The sequence below is a fragment of the Lepisma saccharinum genome, chromosome 12 (genome assembly GCF_977018435.1).
Source record: "Lepisma saccharinum chromosome 12, izLepSacc3.1, whole genome shotgun sequence".
Taxonomy (NCBI): Eukaryota; Metazoa; Arthropoda; class Insecta; order Zygentoma; family Lepismatidae; genus Lepisma; species Lepisma saccharinum.
The window spans coordinates 32,364,288-32,391,292 of NC_139240.1; the positions used below are offsets into that span (position 1 = coordinate 32,364,288).

The 27,005-nt window shown below is 40.3% G+C and overlaps 1 protein-coding gene across 1 annotated transcript in view; it reads left to right on the top strand.

The window, feature by feature from the left end:
* Positions 1-638: 638 nt before the first annotated feature.
* Positions 639-27,005, top strand: part of Dscam3 (Down syndrome cell adhesion molecule 3) — an 823,298-nt gene continuing 796,931 nt past the window's right edge. The window contains exon 1 of the mRNA XM_083132903.1: positions 639-736. Coding sequence (XP_082989029.1) covers positions 697-736 — 40 coding nt within the window. The 5' untranslated portion in view covers positions 639-696. The remainder of the gene's footprint in view (positions 737-27,005) is intronic.

Below are 27,005 nucleotides of genomic sequence, written 5' to 3' on the forward strand. Positions count from 1 at the left end.
TGGCCATTTCAAAACCACGCGACCCGCGGGTCAGCTCCGCTGCTGCAAACTACGTTGGCATGAGAAAACTGCTCGTTCCTTCCTGCTTGCTGTGCCGCACTTGGCAGAGGCAGTGTTGGAAATTTTCAATGGAAATTACTGGAAATTTCCCTTGGTGAAGGGAAATTCAGACCCAACTTTCGGCGAAAATTGAAATTGTACGAAAAATATCGACATTTCTGTTTTTTGTTTTACATATCTTGAATTATGAATAAAGAATATAAATTTTTAAGTGAGATAAAGACACGTCTGAATTGCGAGCTCGATATCTATGCACATATAAGGTTTAAAAATCAACATAAGAAATATTCCCATAGTATGTTTACGCTATCGCTTCAATGCATGTAATGAATATTAATAAAACACGAAGCTCAATGAACATTATTCTAAAAATTGCAAACAAAAAATTGCACGAAGAGAGAAATAAAACTAGGTAATAAGAATGTAAAATGGCTACATGTGAGGTGAACTGTGAAGTGCATATAACCTTCTTGTCTCGTTCTTAGCTATGAAATAAAACGTATACATATATGAACGACTACTATCCGCTATTGCAGGTCATTGGAAGTAATATTTCTGTTTTATCTTTGCAGGAAGCACCCTGTGGAGCACTAATGAAAATGACTGTTCATAGATGTCGCCCCTATCACTATTAATATGATTGCGCTCTCTTTTGTTTTGTTACTCTTCAGTATAGGTGAGTAACCTCAACTTTAATATTTATATATATTTTATATATTTATAGGTGTATTTTGTGAACAATTTTTGTGTATTGCAATCCCAATACCAGACTCATATTTATGTATATTTAAGGTAACTTTTAAGTATTTCGAATTATTGAATTCCTTTTCCCAAAGTAATTTACATTATGAATCCAGTGGGCAAGTAAGTAGAAGGTGTTCATAAATTACTAGTGCATGTTAGTTAGACCGCGGTAGCTCAGTCGGTAACGCGTCTGACTACCATGCTAAAGGTCCCGGGTTCCATCCCCGACCGGTTCAAATCCGGGAACGTGTCTAAAGTTGGAAGCGGCCCCAGCGCCCAGGGGGGGGGGGTAAAGACGGTTAGGGGCGTGATGCTGATCACATCACCACCACTTACGACCGGATCAAGAAAGTGTGGGGCGTTACCCCCACACCCCCTATACGTCTTCATGGCGTGGTGTTAGGCACAGGGGAACACTTTACCTTTTTTGTTAGTGATAAACGAATTTATTCAGTTATGTTATAGGTAAATTAAGTGATAGTTTTGTGATTACATAAGTCTATTAAACTATTGATAATATCTAGACAACAATGAAAGAAAAATACATGAAAATTCATGTCAATGCTCTAGAAGGAAGTCTAAGCTGATGTAATGTTTCATATTTTGAAATATCCGAGAAGTTTTTCGAATGGAGAGGAAAATTTGAAAACATTCGCCCATTTGCATGCTAAAGGTCCAGTCGAGCCACACAGTGTTGTCCCGTGGTGCGCATCAGAAGACAATTTCACTACATCTTGAACGTCTGTTGTGGTACACACACAAACAAAAGTTAGTGAGCCATCGTTACTGTTTAACAAGAGAGTGGAAAGATAGTTCAAGGCAATTGCAGATAAGCTTTTCTGGTACTAACCCACTTTCTTTCACATATTTTATGATAGTTTACTAAAACTCGTATATACGCACGAGCATGTTTTCAAGTAAGAATCTTCCAGCCCTCCGTGGCGGATGGTTATCAGAGCGCCCTACGACGCAGGGGTCCTGGGTTCGAATCCTGGCTTGGTCATTGGTGTTCTTTGCGAATGTCCCTTCATCAATTTCATCATATCATCGCTCATCTTCATCTTCGCGATTAGCCAAAACTGGCAGAAATGTGAAGTAAAATAAACAAAATCAATCATTACTGGTCTTACGTTGCGGCATTATAACAACACTAATAACATAATTTATCAATACACAACTCACTTATCGGTTTATAACTTATCACCTTAGCATACTACAAAGAAGCAAATAAAAATAATTCTTCAAAACGACACATCCATCCGCAAGGAAGTCAATAACAATGACATGCTTACGGTGAGTGCCGAGGGTAACCCCTAATGTGTCCTCAAAGTTATAAAATGTAGATACTATTAAAATAATGCAAATAATATCAGTGTTTAAAAAACTTAAGATACTTCATTTCATTTGAGATGCTCTCCGTCTCTCTCTTTCCCCAGCGTGATATTGTTTACTATAATACGAGGGTCACTATTTATATTTTGAGCCTAACAATGAAAAAAACAGGAATTTGGCATTGAAAACTGCTTTATTGTTTTTCCAAGTATTCTCCTTTATGGTCAATACACTTTTGCATTCGTTCGAACCATTTGTCAAAGCAGTTATTCCAATCTTCTTGAGACACCTCCATAATATTTTTTTTGAACGCATCAACGGCGTCTTCCGCCGACGAAAATCGTTGTCCACGCAATTTATTCTTGACATTCGGGAACAAGAAGAAGTCATTGGGTGCCAAATCAGGACTGTACGGCGGATGACCCATCAATTCGATTTTTTGACTGTTCATAAAGTCGGTTGTTAGACGAGATGTGTGACAGCCGGCATTGTCTTGATGAAGAATGATCCGACGGCGTTTGTTTGTTTTCCGTATTTGACCGAAGACCTCTGGCAAACAAATTGTTGTGTACCATTCAGAGTTGACCGTTCTACGTTCCTCTAAAAGCACAGTTGCCGCATGAGCAGTTTTCCCGAAAAAACAGGCCACCATTTGTTTCGATGTGCTTCGAGCGCAAACAACTTTTGTTGGATTGGGTTCATCTTGAAACACCCATACAGTCGACTGCTGTTTACGTTCCGGCTCATATGCATATATCCATGATTCGTCACCTGTTACAATCTTATATACGTGTTTTAAAGCACCACGATTGTATTTATTGAGCATTTGTTTGCACCAATTGACGCGAGCGTCTTTTTGAGTTTTTGTCAAATTGTGTGGGATCCAACGAGAACATACCTCTCTCACAGCTAAATGATCATGTAATATTTTATATATGCTGGTGGAACTAATGCCTATGGTTGCCTCAATCTCACAGTATGTCACATGACGATCTTGCAGTATTAGGTTTTGCACAGCATCAATGTTTTCTTGAACAACAACTGATTTTGGACGACCTTCGCGAATCTCGTCGGTGAGCGAATGGCGGCCACGATTAAATTCGTTATACCAGCGTTTCACAGTGGCAAAGGATGGGGCTTCATCGCCAAATGTGGAAGTAAGTTGATCGATGCACTCTTGTCTTGATAATCCACATCGAAAATCGTAAAAAATCATCGCACGAAAATGTTCACGAGTTAATTCCATTTTATTGTTGTTGCGGAATCTCCAAGGCAACATAAACAACACAAATGAAGCTATTGACAAAACATTCGAAGTACGTTATTGTCAATAATGCCAGACGATTCCGTGCAAACGTCAAATCGTGCCTAACTTCAATCAGTGTTGCCAAGGCTCAAAATATAAATAGTGACCCTCGTAACCAGTAATCACGTAGTAAATAATATTTTTCTTTACTTTATAAATCGCACAGTATTACCTATCAAGCGAACAGATACAATATTATACTTTATGATGTAATATGCATTAGTAAATTTGGAGAAACTGAACCTTTAGGTTTATTTCACGAGAGATTCAGATGATGCCTGTAGAAATATGGCCCAATTATTATTTTTTGCTGTTTAAAGCAAAATTCGGTGTTATTAATTTAAAATCGATGTTATTTTTACATGCATTTTTACGGTTTCTTCTATGCATAAGATTTTCACATTGCTATAATTATGGCAAATTAAAGCAAATTTTAGTTTTAATGACAAGAAGAAATAAATTAAAGGCTTACCTTTTTGAGAAATTACCAAATTTTGGAAAACTATTTCATTTCATCGGTCACTAAATATGAAATGTTTATTGAAGGATCTTTGAACACAAACAAATTTCGAACTTTTCTCTCTCACATAATAAAATTTTCAAAAATTGTTCTCTTAAATTCACTTTTCAGTTTCATTAACATTCATGATTTTCCACGCACAGATGGTGCGTAGTAAATGTTCACAGTATTCACTCACGACACTTTCTATAAAAAAGCACTTCTAAATAGAAAGATAGCATTATTTCTTCCATTCACTCCAATGTAATGATTGTTTAACAAAGGCTTCCACAGTTCGAAGTGTGATGTACATCTTGTCTTCTTTTCTTCTTTTAAGCTTCTCGAAGCCTTCGACGACAGAAAGTTGCCGGTTTGTTTCACTCGCTTTACTTTTCTCCTCGGGGCCTACCCAACGGCGAACTGGTAACGTGGTCTCCTTGTAATAACCACACACTGTAGGTTCAATCCCGATTAGCCTTTACGTGCATAAAGTGGACGTAAAGCAACAATTCAAACAAACAAACTTTCCTTCCGCTCCCATGTTGAGTGTTATTTTGCAATTGAATGATAACAAAATAATGTAGTTCTCTCTGAAGCATAAGATCTTTCAGAAGCAAACTAATGCATTTACAGCTGGCTTTGTTATACTGCGAAGTACACCACAGGAGGAAAAGGAAATGCAAGGCGATGCACAAACCATGCAGCCTCGGGGATTCTGACCGCCTGAAATTCCCCTAACAATGCAAAAAAAATCCCTCTTACACCTCAAAATACCCTACATACACCTACACCCCTAACAACCTCACCCGCAACACAAAAGTCGTTTCTCTCTGAAAATTTTCCCGTTCCTTGCTACGCCTCCCTTAGGGCACGGTACTTAAATGTTATTTACAACGGCTATAGAAGTATCATAATCTCAGGGGATAGGTTCTTTATTCGAGAATTCCAAATAAGATAGAGTTTTATAGCCAAGAGGATATAGTTAAATGCGGATCTATATTCTGAAAACTGTTTACAATACAGAGAAAATATATAGCGAAGCTTGTATATACATTGAAATATATATATGTTGATTCCAAATTTACGTCGGTTATATTCTTCTTATATATATGTATAATTCATATTCATATTCATACTTTATTGGTTTTAGCTGTTATACCAGCTCTACACCAAGTGTCCTAAAAATATGTCATGCATGACACTGTTACACAAATTACAAATTTTGAATATATACAGTTTTCTTATACATATATATGTATAATTAAAAGGAAATCTTCTCCACCTTCTTCAAATAGAAATAGATTATTCTTCCAATAAGAAAGGCTTCTTCTTTTCTTCTAATTTTGGGAGAAGGCTTCTTCTTCCTTTATATCCTTGATTAGTGAAAATTCTTCTTTTTCTTTTCTTTCTTCTATTTTGGGAAAAGGCTTCTTCTTCCTTCCTATCTTTGATTTGGGAAAAGGCTTCTTCTTTTCTTCCTTCTATTTTAGGAAGAGGCTTATATTTCCTTTCTATCGTTGATTAGTGAAAAGGCTTCTCCTTCTTTCCTTTCTTCTATTTTTTCTTTCCTTTTAAAGCGTAATTATATATGTGCTCGCTTTCCCCGTTTTTTGCATTATACAGCAACACAAGCTATACTTATAGAAAGATTAGGGGCGTTTAAACTGACGTAGCGCCACCTCCTATGTAACGACCAAAAGGGGAATAGCCCAGGATCGCTAACAACAAGCGCTACATATGGCCCAGTGCGTCTAATAAGGAGCGCAACCGTAAGTGCTTCGGGGCGTCTAATTTTGACACTGCGCCACCGAGGGACGGACAACCACAAGAACTGAACTCCTCGTCAGAGGTATTAAATCAAATTTTGATCGCTAGGACCAAAAAGGATACAATTCTGAATTCATTTGCTCACTTATTAACTTTCCTAATTGTTTCATATACGAGCATATTCTTAATTATCTTAATTGATTATTTACAACATTTTATTCACTTCTTCTATAATTTCTATAAATTCCTTAATGTATTTTGCATTTACTATAACATATAAATCACTCTTCTCCGCTCCTGGTTTCTACAATTAACTCTGCTCCTCTTTATATGGCTTGCTGCCATCTATCGTCACTCTCGTGAAACATTTCGTCCTTGCATTTCTCATCGTCGGAACTGGCACGTGACATCCTACGAAACGTCCCTTCTGAGAAGATCCTCGCGGTGAGTTCTATACGCTGGTGGGGTCGTCTGCTAGTCCCGCGCATGGGTGCGGCCATGTTGGGTTTATACAACCGGTTGCTAGGTTGGTTGCTAAGGGGCCACATGCCGAAACGCTATTGTGCGTTCGTGCAGTTTGGAAAGATGAGCCGAAAGCAATAAAGAAGGGAGAGTTAGCACATAAGGAAAACCACTTGCAGAGTTTTAGATACGTAAGATAAGAAGGTGTCATGGAAGGAAGGGTGCAATGAAGCATGAAAGAAAAAGAATGGATACTATTAAGGAAAGTGCTACTCAGATGATGTCACACATGTTGTGACTAGCACTTTATAGAAATGTCTACAGCAGTTTTCTTAATAATAACTTTGTGTGTGACCGAGGAGATGTTAACGTGAATCAGATTTTATATAATTTAACCAATGTGGCCTGTACTCCTTTGTTACGAAGTTATCAGGAGAACAAAAGGGTTCAACACAATATGTGCCGTTTCCTCTATTCGTAATTATTATGTCGTTGTTATTCCAACTTATCAGGTTCTTATGCAAAAAGAATTGAATGAAAACAATTTGTTGTAATTAATAATGGCCTGCCAAGCTAAAACCATCTTCAGGTGGATCAGAATTGATCAACAAGTGGACACGTTCATGTAACTACTGTAATTTATTTTCCATGAGTTTACAGAAAATAATTGAAATCCTCGAAACAAAAATATAAGCAGTACTGATAACTTTCATTTAGTATTTTTTGCTTCATTTTTATTCCAATAGATGAAGATTGAGTACAGGGAAATTGCTGGGCTCGAAAGAAAAATTATATTAGCGTGAATTATGGGCGTCGGGAAGGGGATTTGAACCGGTCCTTGTACACCCATGGAAATTGACGTACTTCATTTCAAGTTACCAAAAAAAATACGAAAAGTTATTGTTAATAAGAAAAATGAAGAGATGAATAACCAAAGTAAAAACTGCATTATGTTGAAAAAATAGTGTAAAATACAGTAACAAGGTTATGCTTTCTCATTCTACTATTTAATTCAAGGAATAGATGATTTCAAAGTTACAAAATTTAAAAAAATTGTAGTTTTATGTGAGAGGGCAGGTCACACAACAAACTTTAGGACTAAAATTTCGCCTAACTTTTGTGTGTAAAATTTAGTAACAAACTAGAATAACTATGCATTTCAATTTTAGTACACCAACTACAGGAAATGTGAAAACAAATTATGAAAAAGAGTCGTGCTAGATTCACTCATCTTGTGTGATCGAGTAGAAGAATCTTCCCAAGGATATAATAATAATAATAATAATAATAATAATAATAATCGTTTATTTTAAGTGTTGAGCACAGTATGAAACCTAACACAGCACTAAGTCAAATACAAAAGTACAAAGTTACACGAATAAAATACATAAGCTGTAGAATAACATAACAAGTTAGCATATTTACACTTCAAGTTACAGTTTTCAACGAGATCTATTATATCTCTGATACTAATAATTGTTTACTGTTATATAATATTGTGCAATTAACTGTGTATTGTTCTAATAATAATAATAATCATATTGATTGAAGTGATCATAATGATTAAACAACCACAATGTTATACAAAATTAAAAAATTGAATACATTATTATGAAATATAACAGTGGATCCTACAATCTTATACATCAACATAAATTCAAATTATAGGTTTTAACAAGATCAGCTACTAAACCTCTTGCCTTGTTTAGGCATGTGAGAATTGAGATATACCTATGGGAATATCTTGGAATTTTATAAGCTATATTATTCAAAAAGTATTCACTGTCAACTTGGAAATTTAATATCTTCTCTACAAAATTTATCGTTTTCATTTTTCTTCTTTCTTCTAAAGAAAACATATTCAACTGTGATAACCATTCAGAGTAATGTTGGTCATAGTAATTTTTTTTAAACTTTGTGCATAATAACCTGATAAAAAGTTTTTGAACTGATTCAACTTTTTGAAGGTGACTGGTTGGAGTCAGAAACCATAATTCACTTGCATATTCAAGAATAGGACGAACTATCGTTTTATACAGGAATATTAAAGTGTCTTCCTTTTTAAAAACTTTCCATGAGAAAAATATATAACCAAGCATTCTCTTTGCTCTTTTGCAAATTTCTGAAATGTGCTCATCAAATATGAGAGAGGAGTCTATTACTATTCCTAAGTCTTTATGACTGTCGCACACTTGGATTTTATTTTCATAAATAAAATAGTTGGAGACTATAATAATAATAATAATAATAATAATAATAATATTGTGGAATGAAATTGGTTCATATCTATGAGTCTATAATAGTCATTGCATAACAACAATCATAACTGTAATACTAATACTCTCAGGGTTTAAAATGAGCCGGAACGCATCGGAACTCCGTTCCGGCAAATCAGTTTCTGCTGCGACATTGAACATCTGTTTTATATATTTAATACACTGTACAAAAGTCAATAATTTGTTACGTTAATTCCTATTGTAAACAATAGATGAAGAGGAAAATAAACATTTCTTGTATTAAATGTCGGTGGGCAATCTGTACGTTCCTGGTGCCAGGCATGTCAAGGTGGCAGGTTTATGACATGTTTAAACTTTCGTTGGGTAGTCCTGAAATGCCCAAAGCGATATGCATACCTTGGAAGTGGGGTGAATTTCCCAGAAGCGAGAAGATAAGCATCTAGAGGAGAATTATTTCCTATTGCTGTCAGTTCTGTACTATAATAAATAAAACCACTTAGAAACAATTATATTATGTTATGTCAATTCTTGATAATGTACGTATATTTGGAAGTAAATATATACGGTTAGAATTTGCTTGAAATTTAGAAAAATAACATATTTTGATAAGTGCTATTCCATTAAGATGTGAATGGGAACCTAATTTCCTGAAATGGCTGACGTGAGAGACAGGCAGACAGACTATAATAATACCATTGTTATCTTAATATGCATTTGTTGTTGTTGATCATAGTAGGCTTTATACAGTGTTCCGCAGTGTTGCATATCGAAGGCAAACTTGACGACATCTCGGCTTGGAAAGCTACATGCCTGAGTTGAGGGGATGAGTACGTTCACCCGATTTCGTCGGCAAGCGGCGTGAATCCAGCCGATACACAGGGCGCGGTCGAGCGGCACAATAAATATTTAAAGGTAGTGTATTATATAGAAGCTTATCAGATTTCGAGTTCTTTTGTTTGGATTTTTTGTAAAGAAAATATACTAAAAATATAGCAACGCCGCGAATTTTAACCACAGGCTTAACCCGACAGATACGGTGAGCGGGCTACGGGTGTCAATAAAGGGGATGCAGATTTGATTTTTGTTATTCAGCGCCACTTTTTCTGCCACTTTTTGCTAATCGCGACGAAGAGGATAAGTGATGATATGATGAAATTCATGAAGGGACACTCACAAACAGCACCCATGCTCAGGCCGGGATTCGAACACGGATACCCTAGCCTTGTAGCGCGCTATGCTAACCGGACCGCCACGGAGGTCGGCAAAGGGGATGAAAAGTTGGAAAGAAGCATGCCTGGCCTTCGTTAAGAGACTATCCGGAATCTGTTTGTGAAAACAGCATCTGAATCCACAGCTTAAAAAAAATGTATTATGTTCGCAATGCGCAAATTACACTTCATAACTGGAAGCAATCTGCCTCCACGTACAGATTTCGCACGATGAACATTATTAGTACGCGCACATATCCTTTTAGCACTAAAAATAGTTCATAATCTCCCGAACACGCCACTAAACCTTTCCACAATCGGCAGTTTCCCTTCGCAGCTCGCCAGTGCAGCCTCCTTGCGGCAGATCTGCGAAATTCCACCTGTTGAAAAACGTTACAGTGTTCCTCCCGCCGTTTCCCCTTATTGCATTTCCCCCACCCCTCGACTTTCCCACCCTCTTTCGTTATGAATCATAAAAACATCGTAAAACGGAAACTTAATTGCACGGCGCTTCTCGGCGGGCGAGTGCATGATGGGAAAAAGATTAGCTTCACCCGTGGACTATATTACGAAGCGGGCATTCCGCATAATGAAGTCTCCGCCAAGATACGCTGCCCTTCCACCTCCAGGCAGTGCTGCAAGCTAAGGATAAAACAAGGGTGCCAGAGTAACGCTGTTGTAACCAGATTCAGTAACTATTGGTAGTGAGAGAAATTGCCCATATCTCAAAAACTGCTGGAGATAGATGGTTAAAATTTCGTAGACAGATAGATCAAGTTGGCCCCAACATAAACTACTTAGGCTGGACTTTGTTTGTACGTAAACTTTCTAAATTTCTGGGATTATAAAGGAATGGTTTTATGATTCCAAACCCCTATCATTAGTTTAATAAACATTTTGCATAAAAATTGAATAATCGTATCAACATTTGATAAAATTACTTTAATACTTCAAATCACTTTGAAAATATAGTTTAGAGGTAGCTCACGTACATAATAAATGGTTATATTCTTTATATATAATTAGGTATTTTATTTTATTCATTTCTTCGGAATAACTATATCAGCATTAATTATGTTAAGAAGCAACTTGGAAATAGCAATAAAAATTTCAAAATAATAAAACTCGTGTGATCTTCCAGTTTAATATCTAAGAAACGAAAAGTTAAAATATACAAAACAGTAATTGTGCCTGTAATATTATATGGATGTGAAACGTGGTCCCTTACATTGAAAGAGGAACATAAATTCAGAGTATTTAAAAATAAGGAAAATATTTGGGCCTAAAAAGGATGAGGAGACAGGTGAGTGGAGAACATTACATAATTTAGAACTACATAATTTGTATTCATGTTCAGATATTATTAAAATGATTAAATCAAGAAGACTTAGGTGGGCAGGCCATGCGGCACGAATGGGAGAGGAAACAAGAGTTTACAGAATTGTCGTTGGGAAACCTGATGGTAAGAAGAAAACAGTAGGAAGACCAAGACGAAGATGGAGGGATAACGTTGAGATGGACCTAAAAGCGCCCAATTGTCAACCTCACTTCCACGTAGTACACCCTGGACTGTATTTTGCAGACTAACGAGGCTCTGGCGACTGGCACTATGGCCAGTATAATTTTGTGTGTGTTGTCCTGTTTTTTGTCGTGTGTGCTGAGTGCTCGTTTACAGCCTCAGCTTTTAACGTAAGCCAGAATGTTTTAATATTTTAGTAACCTGACTCTGCTATTATGCTATTTTAGTTATGATAAGGGGTTGGACCCCGTATAATGTGTCGGTTGCAAAAGAGCCTAAGTGCTGACGCACCTAAAAATTCAAGAAAAGTAAAGAAAAGTAGAAAGTAATTAATTCGAAAGTGTTTAAAGCAATTATAATGTGATTATTAATTAGTTTAACATTAGTCAATGTCGTCCAAATTCAATAATTGTTATCAATTTAAGTTTCGCTATCTTCGGTCTACTGGAAGTAGAAACCCTCCTATGATTTCCCTGTAAACACGTAGCCGATCTCAGGTAATTTCAGCTAGAGAAATAAACAGTTCATACGGTAGCTTCTCATGAATGAAGTGTGGGGTAACGTCTCGTATTCAAACGGAATACTATCGTATTCGTCTTTTTCCAAGGATGAGGGCCTCCTCGATGGCGCAGTGGTAGCGTTCTTGCCTTGTAATCAAGGGGTCCAGGGTTCGATACCCGTTGGAGGCACATAGTGGTTCGGATCCCACTTAAATCTGTAGGTCCAGTCCCAATTAGCCTTACTGTGCATAAAGTGGACTTAAAACACTAATTAATTAATTCATTCATTTTTCCAAAGATGAAAGCTACAAGGATGTTTTATATTGATTATGAAATATCTTGAAACCTATCTCCTAGTTTCACATAAAATACTCAAGTCGAATTTAGTAATTAAGATGTAATACATTTCGACAGTGGCGGCGATTGGGTTCCAAAACTGGGGGTGGGCGCAAGGATACTTTACTTTCTCTTGGTAGATAAGGTTTAACAGTGCGGTGAAAAAGTGGCAAAATGAGGGGGCAACTGCCCCCTCGCCCTCCATAATCGCCGCCAATGCATTTTGATATATTACGAATTACGTTAAGATGGATATGTGGGGTAACACTTTCTGAAGACACTTAAATGTCGACGGAGTACACCCCGTTAACTGCAATAGTGTATTCCAAAGAAGCTCTGAGTCCTGAACCTACGGTCACACAGTGGGATAGAATCGAAAAAAGCTGGCCATTGGGGAAAAATCGAAAGTCCCAGTTTAACGTTGCCTTGTGTACCGACCGTTAGTTGGAACCCCAAAACACAAGGAAAACCGGTTTTCAAGTGTTTGATGCCACTCAGCAGTGAGTCAGGTCATTTCAAAGTTCAACGTGCAAGCGGACGCATCTAACAAAAATACAGCGTGTATATAAAGTGCCGGAGAAATAGTGCGCTATTATCGGCATAATATATGATATTAGTATAAATTGTTTCGGATTCTTTTCTGCAAGGTATGTGTAATACGATAATTAAATCCAAGTTTATTCATAATTAACTGTAAATTAGTTATTAATAATTAAAGACACTCATGTTTTTTTTTCATTTTATTGAGAACATTTTTATAAACATTGAGCAAAAAGTTAACCACTCGACTTCACTCGATCGATGATTCTCACTGGAAAATGTTTGTTGAACCCTTAACTTTCGATATTTCAAAGAATTGGCTGCTACAACCTGCTACCCTAGTATTAAGACTAATTCTTTAAACAATGTGCAGTCAACAACAAAATATAAAGAGAACGTACGTGGGTGGAAAATCGGTTAGATATTAATGAATGTTGTTGAGAATGGATACTCGGGGGTTTTTGAGGTCGCTGATTACGAATCTGACAATATTTTTCCCAAAAACAAAATGGCGGATCCAATATGGCGGCCAAAAATTCACAAATGTTGATAAATATTAACGAAAATTGTTACCCGGGGGTTTTCGGGACCGCTGATTACGAATCTGACAATATTTTTCCCAAAAACAAAATGGCGGATCCAATATGGCGGCCAAAAATTCACAAATGTTGATAAATATTAATTTTGATTATAATTATTTATAATCAAATAATAAATTGAAATAATTATATTCAAATTTACTGAAGGAAACGTTTGGACTAATTACATTATTTAAAAATAAATATTAATGCTGATATCGTTTATGACGATTAAATTAAGTGAATTGGTCAGATGTCTGAGGAAGCGCAAGAAGCGAGTAACAAGCTAATAAAAAAATATAGACAAGATTTCTCCAGAAAACATAGCCGAGAAGCGACAATGAGCGATTTATTTAATCGATTATTACTTAGCTCCGATCCATATGTTTCAAGTGTTCGGAAAATCCTCCCAAAAAATAAAAGATCACTGTCACTAGAAGCACGTCAAATGATAATTAATGATACCGATACCGACACCGAAAGTGAAGTAGAGTCATCAGATGTTGGAGATGGCAGCAATTACGAAATTGAAAGCGATTAAATGTATTAATAATTTCTTTACTTTAAATCATTTAGTAATAAAAATTAAAAAACATTCCTTTGTCATTTTAAAATTATATATATATATGTAATAAAACCTTTCGCTTAAATAAATTTTCACGGTAGAAACTGTATACTGCAATAAAAATTGTTTTAAAAAAATTATTTTTAAATTTATACACTTTTAAAACCCACGAGTAACGATTTTCGTTAATATTTATCAATATTTATGAATTTTAGACCGCCATATTGGATCCGCCATTTTGTTTTTGGAAAAAAATATTGTCAGATCCGTAATCAGCAGTCCCGAAAACCCCCGGGTAACGATTTTCATTAATATTTATCAACATTTGTGAATTTTTGGCCGCCATATTGGATCCGCCATTTTGTTTTTGGTAAAAATATTGTCAGATTCGTAATCAGCGACCCCCAAAAACCCCCGAGCAACGATTATTGTCACGATTTTTCAATTCTGTCTCGAGTTATTTGATGATGACCACCTTTTTCGAATTTTATCCCACAGTGGGTCAGTATAATCCTCTGTAGGAATGTCTGTTTTCCTGTGTTTTGTCCTTATGTGTGCTGAGTGACCCTTTACAGCCTCACCTTCTAATCTAGGTAAGGAGATTTTGTTATCAGAGGATGTGCTGATTTTAGTTATGATATGTGCTGTACCTCATATAATGTTAGGGATGCAAATAGCCTATGTACTGAAGCACCCAGACTTTTATTTAAAACAATCAATCATAGATGGGTGGATGTATTTGTCGATCAAAAAGCTTATTTTTGAGAAATATAAATATGCAAATAGGTTCTGACATACCTATTATATACAGGGTGATTCAGAATTCCTATTACACACTTCTAGGAGTTGTAGAGAGGACTTAGTAGATCAAGTTTTGATAAGGAACACATGTCCGGAAACGTACCGTTTTGGTACTACACAGATGACAAGATCACATAATTTCACATCTCCCGCTTTACCTGCGTCTCTACAAGAGCTGCTACAGGTGGATATGTCACGGTGGACCAACACCACGATCGCCGGATCTAACTCCTCTTGCCTTTTTTCATATGGGGCAACATGAAGAGTGTTGTTTATGAGACTCCTGTAGTGTCGAAGGAAGGCCTGGTTGCACGAGTTCTGGCTGCAGCAGACACCAGGTATTTTTGAGCGTGTGTATGCAAACTTCCTTCGGAGGTACACTGTTTGCAACGAACTTCAGGGTCGCCACATCGAGCAGCTCTTGTAGTGACTCCAGTGAAGCGGGAGATGTGAAATTATGTGATCTTGTCATCTGTGTAGTACCAAAACGGTACGTTTCCGGACATTGGTTCCTTATCAAAACTTCATTCACTAATTCCCCTCTACAACCCCTAGAAGTGTGTATTAGGGATTCTGAATCACCCTGTGTGTATATATAGGGTGATTGAACAGTCCGGCACCATACGACAACTTTCTTATTAGTTCAGAAATGGGAAAACGGGCGGAAGTTGTTAAAATATGTGGTTTCCTATGTAAAGCGCTTGAATTTTCAACTTAGAGTGCACCGTTGAAGCTCTACAATACTATGAGCATCAATGAGGACGGAAAATACAGTGGTGCCACATACTTCGTCTTTAGAAGCGACATTGCTGTCATTTAGTTTGCCTCTAATTAGCGTCATCAGTTCTTTATGTACTTAGTGCAGTAGGGCTTTGAGATAACGCAAATGCCTCCTTTAAGGACGAAGCATGTGTGACAACAAGGCATTTTACTTACTAATGTACAGCCTCAACGGTGCAAGCTACGTTGAAAATTGAGTCACATTAGTTTGAAAGACAACACATTTCAAACAACTTTCTCCTATTTTCATCTTACGCTACATGCATTCGTAACGGAATTTTCTTGTGATACTGGACTTTCGAACCGCACTGTATATCTATACTCCGTCTCAGGAGTCTCTGGAGCAAGCGAACGAAAGCAAGTCTCTGCGCAAGTAGTGATTCGAGAAGGTTCAACCAATGAACGCGTGAGAAGGGAAGTGAGCGCATAGAGAGGAAAACGCGGATGCAGCTAACGGCCGTTTGCAGCAGCTCGCATTGCTTTGATCCGCACACTAGCTTTCTCCCCTTCTCTACCATTATGAGCAACAGATTCATTAGACATACTGTATGCCCCATTCACCACATTGCATATGTGTTTCTAAATAGGTGCATTCATTGAAGAGACAACCTACAACCTGTCTCGGGAATCTATGGCGCAAGGCCGAGAAGGGAATGAAGCGAGTGCACGCTGCTGCAAACGATTGGTAGCTGCAGCCGCGTTTCGCTCTCCATGCACTCACTTACCCTCTTACACGTTTATTGGTCGAGCTCTCTCGAGTCCTACTTGCGCAGAGACTTGTTTTCGATAGCTTGCTCCAAAGGTTCCCTGGACAGAGTGTAGACACAGTTTAGGCACGTTGTGGAAGATAACAATGGAGAAACGAGACCTGACCTTCAGAAAGGCAAGAGCAACGGTCATTAAGAGAAAAAAAGCATCTTTTGAGAAGAATCTCTCTGCAGCAACCAACAGAGTAAATTACGCCTCTTCTCCAGCGTAGAGCCCATTACCTCTGTATGCGCTGAGCATCTTGTCGTAAAAGTCGTAAAAAGAAACACGGAATTCCTTTCTGCGACAGTGTTTTGTCGCTCCATGCGGAATGGTACACTTTCCCCCCCTCCATTCCCCTACAATCGTTTCTTAAAAGCATGTAGAAAGGGGGGAGAGGGGGAATTGGAAAAACATTATTCTGATTTATAAAGTAGTATTTTTTTCTTAGCGGCGGTTTTCCAATTTTTTCCATTTAGGATTATCCGTGAATATTTTTCGTGCTCACTTCTATATATCTTGCGAAAGAAAGAAAGAAGGGGAAATCGTCTTAAGCGGGGGGAGGGGGAGGGGATTGTAACGTTTATATATCGTTTGGAAGGATGAAACGATAGCGAGGGTGGGGGATACTGAAACGTTAAGTCTACGGTTCAGAACGCAGTGTATAAATCTTCCCTCGGCTCTAGACGGAAGTTCCCGAGGGAAAGAAATTCAAATTTGAAAGAAAAGCTTGAAACATTCGTCGATTTGTTCCAGAGCGGTGGAATGATTTTAATTAATCACTTTCAGAATATAATTCTTAAACTGTCCCATATATTTGAATGACAAATTACTGCAGTGGCTTTGATTTTTTAAAAGTCAAAGTCTTCTTGCTTATTTCATGTATATTTTACTCTCTCGCTTATCCTGCTCTAATTCTGGTGCCTTCGTTTCCATGATACGAATATTAATGGAGTTATACGAAGCATAAAGACAACCCCCGTTGCGGAGTTCCTAGTTACGAATATTAATGGAGTTAGACGAGGCATAAAGACTTCCCCAGTGGCGGAGTTCTTATTTGCGAATATTAATGGAGTTAGACGAGGCATAAAGACTACCCAAGAGGCGGAGTTCCTAGTTGCGCATATTAATGGAGTTAGACGAGGCACAAAGACGACCTCCGTGGCGGAGATCTTAGTTGCGAATATTAATGGAGTTAGACGAGGCATAAAGACGACCCCCGTGGCGGAGTTCTTAGTTGCGAATATTAATGGAGTTAGACGAGGCACAAAGACGACCCCCGTGGCGGAGATCTTAGTTGCGAATATTAATGGAGTTAGACGAGGCATAAAGACGACCCCCGTGGCGGAGTACTTAGTTGCGAATATTAATGGAGTTAGACGAGGCATAAAGACGACCCCCGTGGCGGAGTTGTTATTTGCGAATATTAATGGAGTTAGACGAGGCATAAAGACGACTCCCGTGGCGGAGATCTTAGTTGCGAATATTAATGGAGTTAGACGAGGCATAAAGACGACCCCAGTGGCGGAGATCTTAGTTGCGAATATTAATGGAGTTAGACGAGGTATAAAGACGACCCCAGTGGCGGAGTATTTAGTTGCGAATATTAATGGAGTTAGACGAGGCAAAAAGACGACCCCCGTGGCGGAGTACTTAGTTGCGAATATTAATGGAGTTAGACGAGGCATTAAGACGACCCCCGTGGCGGAGTACTTAGTTGCGAATATTAATGGAGTTAGACGAGGCATAAAGACGACACCCGTTGCGGAGTTTTTAGTTGCGAATATTAATGGAGTTAGACGAGGCATAAAGACGAGCCCCGTGGCGGAGTACTTAGTTGCGAATATTAATGGAGTTAGACAAGTCATAAAGACGACCCCCGTTGCGGAGTACTTAGTTGCGAATATTAATGGACTTAGACGAGTCATAAAGACGACCCCCGTGGCGGAGTACTTAGTTGCGAATATTAATGGAGTTAGACGAGGCATAAAGACGACCCCCGTGGCGGAGTTTTTAGTTGCGAATATTAATGGAGTTAGACGAGGCAAAAAGACGACTCCCGTGGCGGAGTACTTAGTTGCGAATATTAATGGAGTTAGACGAGACATAAAGACGACCCCCGTGGCGGAGTACTTAGTTGCGAATATTAATGGAGTTAGACGAGGCATAAAGACGACTCCCGTGGCGGAGTACTTAGTTGCGAATATTAATGGAGTTAGACGAGACATATAGACGACCCCCGTGGCGGAGTTCTTAGTTGCGAATATTAATGGAGTTAGACGAGGCATAAAGACGACCCCAGTGGCGGAGTTCTTAGTTGCGAATATTAATGGAGTTAGACGAGGCATAAAGACGACTCCCGTGGCGGAATTCTTAGTTGCGAATATTAATGGAGTTAGACGAGACATAAAGACGATCCCCGTGGCAGAGTTCTTATTTGCGAATATTAATGGAGTTAGAAGAGCCAAAAATACGACCCCCCGGCGGAGTTCTTAGTAGCGAATATTAATGGAGTTAGACGAGGCATAAAGACGAGCCCCGTGGCGGAGTACTTAGTTGCGAATATTAATGGAGTTAGACGAGGCAAAAAGACGACCCCCGTGGCGGAGTACTTAGTTGCGAATATTAATGGAGTTAGACGAGGCATAAAGACGACACCCGTGGCGGAGTTCTTAGTTGCGAATATTAATGGAGTTAGACGAGGCATAAAGACGACCCCCGTGGCGGAGTTCTTAGTTGCGAATATTAATGGAGTTAGACGAGGCATAAAGACGACACCCGTGGCGGAGTTCTTAGTTGCGAATATTAATGGAGTTAGACGAGGCAAAAAGACGACCCACGTGGCGGAGTACTTAGTTGCGAATATTAATGGAGTTAGACGAGGCATAAAGACGACACCCGTGGCGGAGTTCTTAGTTGCGAATATTAATTGAGTTAGACGAGGCATAAAGACGAGCCCCCTGGCGGAGTACTTAGTTGCGAATATTAATGGAGTTAGACGAGGCATAAAGACGACACCCGTGGCGGAGTTCTTAGTTGCGAATATTAATGGAGTTAGACGAGGCATAAAGACGAGCCCCGTGGCGGAGTACTTAGTTGCGAATATTAATGGAGTTAGACGAGGCATTAAGACGACCCCCGTGGCGGAGTACTTAGTTGCGAATATTAATGGAGTTAGACGAGGCATAAAGACGACACCCGTGGCGGAGTTTTTAGTTGCGAATATTAATGGAGTTAGACGAGGCATAAAGACGACACCCGTGGCGGAGTTTTTAGTTGCGAATATTAAGAGAGTTAGACGAGGCAAAAAGACGACCCCCGTGGCGGAGTACTTAGCTGCGAATATTAATGGAGTTAGACGAGGCATAAAGACGACACCCGTGGCGGAGTTTTTAGTTGCGAATATTAATGGAGTTAGACGAGGCATAAAGACGACCAACGTGGCGGAGTACTTAGTTGCGAATATTAATGGAGTTAGACGAGGCATAAAGACGACCCCCGTGGCGGAGTTCTTAGTTGCGAATATTAATGGAGTTAGACGAGGCATAAAGACGACACCCGTGGCGGAGTTCTTAGTTGCGAATATTAATGGAGTTAGACGAGGCAAAAAGACGACCCCCGTGGCGGAGTACTTAGTTGCGAATATTAATGGAGTTAGACGAGGCATAAAGACGACACCCGTGGCGGAGTTCTTAGTTGCGAATATTAATGGAGTTAGACGAGGCATAAAGACGAGCCCCGTGGCGGAGTACTTAGTTGCGAATATTAATGGAGTTAGACGAGGCATAAAGACGACACCCGTGGCGGAGTTCTTAGTTGCGAATATTAATGGAGTTAGACGAGACATAAAGACGAGCCCCGTGGCGGAGTACTTAGTTGCGAATATTAATGGAGTTAGACGAGGCATTAAGACGACCCCCGTGGCGGAGTACTTAGTTGCGAATATTAATGGAGTTAGACGAGGCATAAAGACGACACCCGTGGCGGAGTTTTTAGTTGCGAATATTAATGGAGTTAGACGAGGAATAAAGACGAGCCCCGTGGCGGAGTACTTAGTTGCGAATATTAATGGAGTTAGACAAGTCATAAAGACGACCCCCGTTGCGGAGTACGTAGTTGCGAATATTAATGGAGTTAGACGAGTCATAAAGACGACCCCCGTTGCGGAGTACTTAGTTGCGAATATTAATGGAGTTAGACGAGGCATAAAGACGACACCCGTGGCGGAGTTTTTAGTTGCGAATATTAATGGAGTTAGACGAGGCATAAAGACGAGCCCCGTTGCGGAGTTCCGAGTTACGAATATTAATGGAGTTAGACGAGTCATAAAGACGACCCCCGTGGCGGAGTACTTAGTTGCGAATATTAATGGAGTTAGACAAGTCATAAAGACGACCCCCGTTGCGGAGTACTTAGTTGCGAATATTAATGGAGTTAGACGAGTCATAAAGACGACCCCCGTGGCGGAGTACTTAGTTGCGAATATTAATGGAGTTAGACGAGGCATTAAGACGACCCCCGTGGCGGAGTACTTAGTTGCGAATATTAATGGAGTTAGACGAGGCATAAAGACGACACCCGTGGCGGAGTTTTTAGTTGCGAATATTAATGGAGTTAGACGAGGAATAAAGACGAGCCCCGTGGCGGAGTACTTAGTTGCGAATATTAATGGAGTTAGACAAGTCATAAAGACGACCCCCGTTGCGGAGTACGTAGTTGCGAATATTAATGGAGTTAGACGAGTCATAAAGACGACCCCCGTTGCGGAGTACTTAGTTGCGAATATTAATGGAGTTAGACGAGGCATAAAGACGACACCCGTGGCGGAGTTTTTAGTTGCGAATATTAATGGAGTTAGACGAGGCATAAAGACGAGCTCCGTGGCGGAGTACTTAGTTGCGAATATTAATGGAGTTAGACGAGTCATAAAGACGACCCCCGTGGCGGAGTACTTAGTTGCGAATATTAATGGAGTTAGACAAGTCATAAAGACGACGCCCGTTGCGGAGTACTTAGTTGCGAATATTAATGGAGTTAGACGAGTCATAAAGACGACCCCCGTGGCGGAGTACTTAGTTGCGAATATTAATGGAGTTAGACGAGGCATTAAGACGACCCCCGTTGCGGAGTACTTAGTTGCGAATATTAATGGAGTTAGACGAGGCATAAAGACGACACCCGTGGCGGAGTTTTTAGTTGCGAATATTAATGGAGTTAGACGAGGCATAAAGACGAGCCCCGTGGCGGAGTACTTAGTTGCGAATATTAATGGAGTTAGACAAGTCATAAAGACGACCCCCGTTGCGGAGTACTTAGTTGCGAATATTAATGGAGTTAGACGAGTCATAAAGACGACCCCCGTGGCGGAGTACTTAGTTGCGAATATTAATGGAGTTAGACGAGTCATAAAGACGACCCCCGTGGCGGAGTACTTAGTTGAGAATATTAATGGAGTTAGACGAGGCATTAAGACGACCCCCGTTGCGGAGTACTTAGTTGCGAATATTAATTGAGTTAGACGAGGCATAAAGACGACCCCCGTTGCGGAGTTCCGAGTTACGAATATTAATGGAGTTAGACGAGGCATAAAGACGTCCCCCGTGGCGGAGTTCTTATTTGCGAATATTAATGGAGTTAGACGAGGCATAAAGACTTCCCCAGTGGCGGAGTTCTTATTTGCGAATATTAATGGAGTTAGACGAGGCATAAAGACGACCCCAGATGCGGAGTTCTTAGTTGCGAATATTAATGGAGTTAGACGAGGCATAAAGACTTCCCCAGTGGCGGAGATCTTAGTTGCGAATATTAATGGAGTTAGACGAGGCATAAAGACGACCCAGTGGCGGGGTTCTTAGTTGCGAATATTAATGGAGTTAGACGAGGCATAAAGACGACCCCCGTTGCCGAGTTCTTAGTTGCGAATCTTAATGGAGTTAGACGAGGCATAAAGACGACCCCCTTTGCGGAGTTCCGAGTTACGAATATTAATGGAGTTAGACGAGGCATAAAGACGTCCCCCGTGGCGGAGTTCTTATTTGCGAATATTAATGGAGTTAGACGAGCCAAAAATATGACCCCCGTGGCGGAGTTCTTAGTTGCTTTATTAATGGAGTTAGACGAGGCATAAAGACGACCCCAGTGGCGGAGATCTTAGTTGCGAATATTAATGGAGTTAGACGAGGCATAAAACGACCCCCGTGGCGGAGTACTTAGTTGCGAATATTAATGGAGTTAGACGAGTCATAAAGACGACCCCAGTGGCGGAGTTCTTAGTTGCGAATATTAATGGAGTTAGACGATGTATAAAGACGACCCCAGTGGAGGAGATCTTAGTTGCGATTATTAATGGAGTTAGACGAGGCATAAAGACATCCCCCGTGGCGGAGTACTTAGTTGCGAATATTAATGGAGTTAGACGAGGCATAAAGCCGACCCCAATTGCGGAGTTCCGAGTTACGAATATTAATGGAGTTAGACGAGGCATAAAGACGTCCCCCGTGGCGGAGTTCTTATTTGCGAATATTAATGGAGTTAGACGAGCCAAAAATACGACCCCCCGGCGGAGTTGTTATTTGCGAATATTAATGGAGTTAGACGAGGCATAAAGACGACCCAAGTGGCGGAGTTCTTAGTTGCGAATATTAATGGAGTTAGGCGAGGCATAAAGACGACCCCAGTGGCGGAGATCTTAGTTGCGAATATTAATGGAGTTAGACGAGGCATCAAGACGACCCCCGTGGCGGAGTACTTAGTTGCGAATATTAATGGAGTTAGACGAGGCATAAAGACGACCCCCGTGGCGGAGTACATAGTTGCGAATATTAATGGAGTTAGACGAGGCATAAAGACGACCCCCGTGGCGGAGTTGTTATTTGCGAATATTAATGGAGTTAGACGAGGCATAAAGACGACTCCCGTGGCGGAGATCTTAGTTGCGAATATTAATGGAGTTAGACGAGGCATAAAGACGACCCCAGTGGCGGAGTTCTTAGTTGAGAATATTAATGGAGTTAGACGAGGCATAAAGACGACCCCCGTGGCGGAGTTCTTATTTGCGAATATTAATGGAGTTAGACGAGCCAAAAATACGACCCCCTGGCGGAGTTCTTAGTTGTGAATATTAGTGGAGTTAGACGAGGCTTAAAGACGACTCGAGTGGCTGAGTTCTTAGTTGCGAATATTAATGGAGTTAGGCGAGGCATAAAGACGACCCCCGTTGCGGAGTTCCGAGTTACGAATATTAATGGAGTTAGACGAGGCATCAAGACGACCCCCGTGGCGGAGTACTTAGTTGCGAATATTAATGGAGTTAGACGAGGCATAAAGACGACCCCCGTGGCGGAGTACTTAGTTGCGAATATTAATGGAGTTAGACGAGGCATAAAGACGACCCCCGTGGCGGAGTTGTTATTTGCGAATATTAATGGAGTTAGACGAGGCATGAAGACTACTCCCGTGGCGGAGTACTTAGTTGCGAATATTAATGGAGTTGGACGAGGCATAAAGACGACTCCCGTGGCGGAGTACTTAGTTGCGAATATTAATGGAGTTAGACGAGACATAAAGACGACCCCCGTGGCGGAGTACTTAGTTGCGAATATTAATGGAGTTAGACGAGGCATAAAGACGACTCCCGTGGCGGAGTACTTAGTTGCGAATATTAATGGAGTTAGACGAGACATATAGACGACCCCCGTGGCGGAGTTCTTAGTTGCGAATATTAATGGAGTTAGACGAGGCATAAAGACGACCCCAGTGGCGGAGTTCTTAGTTGCGAATATTAATGGAGTTAGACGAGGCATAAAGACGACTCCCGTGGCGGAATTCTTAGTTGCGAATATTAATGGAGTTAGACGAGACATAAAGACGACCCCCGTGGCAGAGTTCTTATTTGCGAATATTAATGGAGTTAGAAGAGCCAAAAATACGACCCCCCGGCGGAGTTCTTAGTGGCGAATATTAATGGAGTTAGACGAGGCATAAAGACGACCCCCGTTCCGGAGTTCCGAGTTACGAATATTAATGGAGTTAGACGAGGCATAAAGACGTCCCCCGTGGCGGAGTTCTTATTTGCAAATATTAATGGAGTTAGACGAGCCAAAAATACGACCCCCCGGCGGTGTTCTTAGTTGCGAATATTAATGGAGTTAGACGAGGCATAAAGACGACCCCAGTGGCGGAGTTCTTAGTTGCGAATATTAATGGAGTTAGACGAGGCATAAAGACGACCCCAGTGGCGGAGATCTTAGTTGCGAATATTAATGGAGTTGGACGAGGCATAAAGACGACCCCAGTGGCGGAGTTCTTAGTTGCGAATATTAATGGAGTTAGACGAGGCATTAAGACGACCCCAGTGGCGGAGATCTTAGTTGCGAATATTAATGGAGTTAGACGAGGCATAAAGACGACCCCCGTGGCGGAGTACTTAGTTGCCAATATTAATGGAGTTAGACGAGGCATAAAGACGACCCCCGTGGCGGAGTTCTTAGTTGCGAATATTAATGGAGTTAGACGAGGCATAAAGACGAGCCCCGTGGCGGAGTACTTAGTTGCGAATATTAATGGAGTTAGACGTAGGGCGCTATGTTGCCAGATGTCCCGGATGAGAATCCTTTCATTGGTGTTCTTTGTTAGTGTCTCGTCATCATTGTCATCACTTCCATTGATATGTTCTATTATACTTAGCTCTTCTGACACTTTTGTCTAATCGCGAAGATGAGGATGAATGGTGATATGATGAAATTGACGGAAGACAATAACAAACGTACGATGGCACACAACTCGATCCCCAGGGAAGATTATACTGACCGTGAGTCCAGACGCCAGGGTCTCGCTAGTCTGCAAAGTGCAGTCCAGTGTGCACTACAATTTTATCATGGGTCTCCCCGTTGGCGTAGTTGTAACGTCGTAGGGGTTCTCGGGTTTGATACCCGGTGGAGGCACATTACACAGTGGTTCGAATCCCACTTTAAACTGTAAGTCCAGTCCCAAATACTCTATATGTGCATAAAGTGGACTTAGAAACAACAATACAATTGAAACAATACAATTTCATCACTTAACGCTCAGCCTCAACCGTCATGATTAGCTAAAAGTGTCAGGAAAGAAACTTAAAATAACATAATTCAATAAGCAAACATATTCAAGATTATTTTTGTCTTACGTCTCTTGTCTGCCTCTTTAGGCTATTTGCGACGATGAGATGATCGAACACTTACAAATTAACACACTTATTCAGACCAGGATCTTGAGCTAACTACTGAACGCAATTTTAACCCATTTAACTATTAAAGGAGTCACATATTTTATAACATACATGCATTATTTATTGGAAAGGCTTATCAAATTTGCTTTCCGAACAAACAGGACCATCCCTTTCAGAGTGTTTGCAAACTTTATACTCGCATGAAAAAAACAGTATGTGATTTTCTGGCCAGTGACGTCACGCGTTCTTTCTTCCTCCCGAGTAGGCTATTTCTTCCGAAAAGAATTTTCAGAGGAAATTTCTTGGAGAACGAAGCAAGGGCATTAAAAACCCAGAATTCCCTGCGCGTCCTAATAATAGCAGTTACAGGGTTGCCGCCTTCAAGTGTGAAGTTTCTTTTGTCGAAAGTTGCTGCCAAAGTTTTAAATTCAAAGTTCTTCCAGACAGAACGCTTCCTTCTCCCCCCTCTTTTCCGTAGATGGAATTGGGGGAAGTGAGCTTTGATGCCGGGGCAGAGTTGGAAGAAATCTTTTATGAAGTTAGTCGAAAGGTGGCGAAAGGAAATGCAGCCGATTGTAAACAAAGCACGTCTAGTCGTGAAAGGTTCCTTCTGCACGATGGGGCACCGCCCCACATTTTTTTTCTTGATCGAAGTCGCTGCATGTTGAATGAAGCAAAGGAACGAACATGAATAGATGAAGGTATTAGAAGAAGATGTCACCCGAGACTCTGTTTCATTCAGAGACGTAGGAAACATTTGATCATATCGTAGATAAGGTATACCAATGACATTTCTTCTTAGCGCACGCACGTCTGTGTTTTGTCAGGGTTTGTCTAGGTTCGAGCATTTGAAGATCCCTAACAATTACCTATCTCTTACTCACAAACAAACATTGAAAGTTAGATTCCTGCCTGAGCGTGGTCCTTTGTGACTGTCCGCATGTCAAAGTGAAACCATTCATCCTCATTTGTCGCAATTACCCAAAGGTGGCTAAAACGCGACGTAAAGTATAGAAAATATGTAAATACAAAAATTATACTTGGCAAACGTACAACATATTTGATGGATCAAATTATTATTTAACATTAAGATAAACACACTTACGTTTGTTTCTCTTGACCACAAATACAACATTTCTATCACGCACATGCTCACACACGAATGTGCGTCCGTATGCGTTTGTCTGCTTTTCTTCTGGCGGTTCGCAACGGTACGTTGTGGTATCCTCGTCGCCTTGCAAGAAGATGTACTGGGTACGACTCCGCTGTGGACGTACATAGTGGTTAGATTCCCACTTTAAACTGTAGGTCCAATTCCGTTTAGCTTATATCCTTGATCGGCTAGATAATGCTGGTGGTATCGCTGTAGTAAAGGTGTTATGGATTCAATTCCCGATGTAGGCTCAGTTTGGTTTAATGATTCTCTGAATGTTAGTGACAAACGTTCTTTCTTAGCTTACAATGTTAATTGGACATTATCCATTGTCTAATGCTTTAACCTACACAATTCTACCACTGCGTTTCGAGAAGGCGCCTCTTCTCTCGTCTTTAGCTGAAATATCTTTTTGCCGATGGTGGGAATCGAACCAACGAGAAACCTATGATTTTTCCTACAAATCCGGTGCTCTAACCAGTTACTCCACGGCGCTTCTGTGGGTTCTGTCTCGATTAACCTGTCTCTCCGATGGTTCAGTGGCAACGGTGTCGCCTTCTTATCAAGAGGTTCTGTGTTCGAGTCCCGGAGTAGGCACATAGCGGTTCGGATTTCACCTTAAACTGTAGTAGCTTATCCGTGCATACACGCAGAAAACTAAATGCA